Source organism: Anser cygnoides, chromosome 33, assembly GCF_040182565.1.
Source record: "Anser cygnoides isolate HZ-2024a breed goose chromosome 33, Taihu_goose_T2T_genome, whole genome shotgun sequence".
In the NCBI taxonomy this organism is placed as follows: Eukaryota; Metazoa; Chordata; class Aves; order Anseriformes; family Anatidae; genus Anser; species Anser cygnoides.
This window is the reverse complement of record NC_089905.1, coordinates 2478751-2483578: the sequence shown is the minus strand read 5'-3', so window position 1 is coordinate 2483578 and position 4828 is coordinate 2478751. Positions and strand designations below refer to the sequence as shown.

Genomic DNA, 4828 nt, shown 5'->3' with positions numbered 1-4828 from the left:
TCCTCACACACCAGCACACAAAGCGACCTGCACGGCCAGGCCCCCAGAACACCTGGCCACAACGGCTGTGAGGAGGCACGACTGCTGCCTCCCACCACTCTGCCCTCACCCAGCATGCAGGGGATGCTATGTGAGGCAGCACCCAGTGGTTGGCTGGGGGTCCTAGCACTGGAGCCTGAGGAGTGGTGTGGATGGGCAGAAATGGAAAAGAGGTCCTCAAGCACAAGAGGAGACACAAAAACTTCTGCGCAGGTGGTGGAGGAAAGCTGTGGCTGCTCGGACAGTTTGCTGCTGTTTTCCCCTTCCCCTGTCTTGACAATTACGGGTGATGCATGTTCTCCTGAGCCCCCAGCAGTGAACAACGTGCTGCCCCACTGCTCTTCTTGATTTCCCTAGCAGGAACCGTCTCCAAGAAACACCACTGTGCAGAGCCAGGATCACACGATGAGGAGATGTTTGGGAAAGGAAGGGACATGAGGAGGGTACGGACACCCACCTCCTACTCAAGGCCTTTGTGCCCCCTGGCTCTGGATGGCTGCAATGGGTACATGATATGAGGGGAACCTTGGGCAGACTTGGCTGTGTCTCCTTCACCTCTTCCCAGTGCCACCAGTTGCAGCTGGGCACATGAGCACAGTCAGCAGGTGGCAGGAGCCCTGACCATGCAGTGGCCGCCTCTCTGTCTCCCCAGACCTCCACGGGTGACCATAGAAAAGGCAATATAAAGAGGTCAAACATGCTGTGGTGGCTGTGCAAGACGTCTGTTTCTCTGTCGTGTTCTCAAAGAACATTGAGATTGAAAACATTGAGAACATTGCCATTCTTCCCACTGAGAGAAGGGAGGAGGTTCAGGGGGCTGTCCTCTACAAGACCCACTGGGGACTCTGATCTTCAGTTGTAATGCCCTGCCCCAGCGGCCCAAAGGCCCCATTAGCAAAGCCAGGAGTGCAGCCAGCGGCCCAACTGCCCCGGCTCTGAGGTTTGGGGGAAGTCTGGAAGAAGAAGGATGAAGAAATACCATGGGTCGAGAATGTGGTGCAATAGAGCTTTTATTGCAAGTCCAGGGGAGCAGGAAGATGGCAGAAAGGCAGCCCCTGTCCAGGAGCATCCACCAACTCCTTGGAAAAAGCACATAGGATGGAACCAGAAATGACACCACAGGAACAGGAGGAAGGTGCTGGGTTGCGTATCACGGGGCAGCAAGTCCTGAAGAGACTCTCAAGCGGGGCAGGTAAAAGTCAGAGTTGCGCCCCATGCAGGCACGAGGCCCCCAAGCTCTGGAGGCCAGTGATGATGAAGGGGTGCCCTTCCTGCTGGTGTCATGTCGGGACATACCAGGGCAGCACTGGAGCTCTCCTTTGTCAGAGGTTGGAGCCAGAGGCGGGCTTAGCAGGGCCCGCAGTTGCCACTGAGGTACCTGAGGCCCCGACGCCAGCTGCCATATCCGCAGCTGCCAAATGCTCCATAGCCCCCATAACCCCCAAGGCCTCCATAGCCACCAAGGCCTCCGTAACCCCCAAGGCCTCCATAGCCTAAAAGGCCGCCATAGCCCCCAAGGCCTCCATAGCTCCCAAAGACACCACGGCCTCCAAAAGTGCCGCCGAAGCCCCCTGCCACACCCGGGACTCCTGCCGAGCCGACCACGGCATGCTGCGGGAAGGAGCTGAGGATGGGCCCGGGCAAGGTGAGCACCGTGGCCGGGGGCTGGATCACCACGGTGGAGTCAGGGCACTGCCGCACGCAGGGCTCGTTGAAGCTGTCAGCCACTGGGGCCGGGGCAGCCACCCCACACACAGGAGCACACAGGCTGGAGCAGGACATCTTCCACGCAGGCAAGGAGTACTGCAAAGTGCAGGCAGAGTTAGGCAAGGATCTGGGGAGAGGCTGTACTGACGGAGGCAGGGAGAGAGCCCCGAGAAGCCTCCAAGAGCACGACTTACCAGGTGATCTGTTTAGAGACAAGTGGAGGAAGCAGGATAGAAGGCTGCGAAGCCCTCAGCCCTTTTATACCTGTCCCAGACAGCCTGTAACATCAGGCAGGGGGCGGTGGTGGAAGCCTCAGATATTCATGCAATAAAGCCAGCACAAATCATGACACACTTGGAGACGTGGAGCAATTATATCCCTCCCCATCAGGGACACTGTGGCTCAAACTTGCCCTGGGGAGCAGGGAGGTGATGGGAGTGACAAACCATGCCATTCAACTACATCAAAGGCCAGACACTGCTGAAGCTGACCTGAAACACCAATAAACCCTGATTTTTCCCTAATCCCAAACGTTCTCTATGTGGAAGAGTCACAGGCAATTGGCGGAAGATGTGCTTTGCAACCCTGTGCACAGCCAGCACGCCTGCCATTACCTCCCTTTTATGGGCTGGTAAACAGAGGTGGTGGAAGTTTGGGTAAAGGGATGAAGCCATCCTAACCACTTGCAAAAGCTCCCAAACATTCACCATCACCCTGTACAGGCAAGGACTGCAAGGCACTCAGGTGGGAGTTTAGGAGCATCCCTAACCATTGCCCTTTTCCCTGCCCCATGGGACATGTGCTACTCCTTGCTCTCCAATTCACCTGAAGGCCAAGCAAAGAGCTGTGGCTGTGTTGGCATTGTGGGTGAAGCCCAATCCGCCTGGGGGATTAGGAATTCATTGGGGTTTATTGGTGCCGTGAGGTCAGCTTCAGTAGCAGCTGGCCTTTCAAGACGTTATGTGTCACAGCTTGTTCCTCCCATCACATCCCTGTTCCCCTGCGCATGTTTGAGCCTCAGTGTCCCTGAAGGGGAAGGAATATAATTGCTCCACGTCTCCACGTGTGTCATGAAGGGTTTCAGTTTTATTGCATGAATATCTGGGGCTTCCAACTCTGTTCAATGCCGCAGGCTGTCTGAGACAGATATAAAAGGGCTGAGGGCTTTGCAGCCCTCTATCCTGCTTCCTCCACTTGTCTCTAAACAGATCACCTGGGTAAGTCGTGCTCTTGGAGGTTTCTCGGGGCTCTCTCCCTACCTCCATCAGTTCAGCCTCTCCCCAGATCCTTGCCTAATTCTGCCTGCCCTTTGCAGTACTCCTTGCCTGCGTGGAAGATGTCCTGCTCCAGCTTGTGTGCCCCTGTGTGTGGGGTGGCCGCCCCGGCCCCAGTGGCTGACAGTGCCAACGAGCCCTGCGTGCGGCAGTGCCCCGACTCCACCGTGGTGATCCAGCCCCCGGCCACGGTGCTCACCTTGCCCGGGCCCATCCTCAGCTCCTTCCCGCAGCATGCCGTGGTCGGCTCGGCCGGAGTCCCGGGTGTGGCAGGGGGCTTCGGCGGCACTTTTGGAGGCCGTGGTGGCTTTGGGGGCTATGGAGGCCTTGGGGGCTATGGCGGCCTTTTGGGCTATGGAGGCCTTGGTGGTTATGGAGGCCTTGGGGGCTATGGAGGCCTTGGAGGCTATGGGGGCTATGGAGCCTTTGGGAGCTGTGGATACGGAGGCTGGCGCCGGGGCCTCAGGTACCTCAGTGGCAGCTGTGGGCCCTGCTAAGCCCACCACTGGCTCCAGCCCCTGACGAAGGAGAGCTCCAGAGCTGCCCCGGAATGTCATAACATGACACCATCAGGAAGGCTCCCCTTTATCATCGCTGGTCTCCAGAGCATGGAGGCCTAATGCCTGCATGGGGCCCACCTCTGTCCTTCTCCTCCCTGCTTGAGCTTCTCTACAGGACTTGCTGCCCCATGACGATGCAGCCAAGCAACGGACGCCTCCTGTGGCATTGCGGCTGCTCACCAACGCTCTGCCTTCTGCAAGGAGTCATTGGCTGCCTTTCTGCCATCTCCCTGCTCCCCTGGACCTGAAATAAAAACTCTGTTGCACCTCATTCTGGACCCTGTCTTTTCTGTGACCCTTCCTCCGTTTGCTTCTTGCTGTAAGGCTAGGGAGCTGCCACCGCGGAGTCCTCAGGGGCCCCGTATGCACTCCCTCACCTCCTCCAAAAGCCCTGCGCATCACGGCCATTACAAGAGGGTTGCCACAGCCTCCCCAAGGGCAAAGGCCTGGTTAGAGTCAGCTGGGAGGCCACGGGACAGAGGAAGGAGGCGGAGGTCCACCCACCAGCCTTTCCTCCAGCCCCTCGGGTTTCCCTCCTCTTCCTCCCACATCTCCATGGAGCACTTGCATGCCTTTCCCCATCCCTGGGCCAGAAGCTCTCCCCTGATGAAGGAGGGCTCTAGAGCTTCCATGGAACATCCCTACCTGATGTTGCCAGGAAGGGCTCCTCTTCAGCATCCCTGGGCTTCAGAGCCTGGAGGTTTCGTGCCTGCATGGGGCCCATCTCTGTCTTTGTCCTTCCTGCTTGAGCTTTTTTTCAGGACTTGCTGCCCCATGATGACACTGCCCAGCACCATACGCCTGTTCCTGTGGCATTGCTGATGCTCACCTCTTCTCTTGTTTATGCAAGGAGTCGGGCCTGCCCCTGGCCAGGGGCTACCCTTCTGCTGTCTCCATGCTCCCTTGGAACTGAAATAAAATCTCTGTTGCACCACATTTTCGACCCCATTTTTTGCATGTTCCTACCTCCATTCACTTCTTGCTGTGAGGCCAGGGAGCTGCCACCGGAGCATTTTCAGGGGCCCTGCAGGCGTTCCCTCAACTCCTCCAAATGCCCTGCACAGCACGGCCATTATAAGACGGTCAGCACAGCCTCCCTAAGGGCATAGGCCTGGTTAGAGCCAAGTGGAAGGCCACGGGACAGAGGAAGGAGGCGGAGGTCCTCCGACCAGCCTTTCCTCCAGCCCCTCGGGTTTCCCTCCTCTTCCTCCCACATCTCCATGGAGCACTTGCACGCCTTTCCCCACC

At 57.8% G+C, this 4828-nt stretch overlaps 2 protein-coding genes across 2 annotated transcripts; one reads left to right on the top strand and one right to left on the bottom strand.

The window, feature by feature from the left end:
* Window positions 1-1386: 1386 nt before the first annotated feature.
* On the bottom strand, window positions 1387-1821 carry LOC136788077 (claw keratin-like). The gene has a single exon (XM_066985874.1). The coding sequence runs from the start codon at window positions 1819-1821 to the stop codon at window positions 1387-1389; it is 435 nt and encodes a 144-aa protein (XP_066841975.1).
* Window positions 1822-2832: 1011 nt separating this feature from the next.
* Window positions 2833-3851, top strand: LOC136788197 (claw keratin-like). Its single transcript, XM_066986327.1, has 2 exons — window positions 2833-2963; window positions 3062-3851. The coding sequence occupies exon 2, from the start codon at window positions 3083-3085 to the stop codon at window positions 3515-3517; it is 435 nt and encodes a 144-aa protein (XP_066842428.1). The 5' UTR covers window positions 2833-2963; window positions 3062-3082; the 3' UTR covers window positions 3518-3851.
* Window positions 3852-4828: the final 977 nt, after the last annotated feature.

What these genes read in the sequence shown, in the direction of transcription:
- LOC136788077 (XM_066985874.1), bottom strand. Translation starts at nt 1,821, where the DNA reads ATGTCCTGCTCCAGCCTGTGTGCTCCTGTGTGTGGGGTGGCTGCCCCG.
- LOC136788197 (XM_066986327.1), top strand. Translation starts at nt 3,083, where the DNA reads ATGTCCTGCTCCAGCTTGTGTGCCCCTGTGTGTGGGGTGGCCGCCCCG.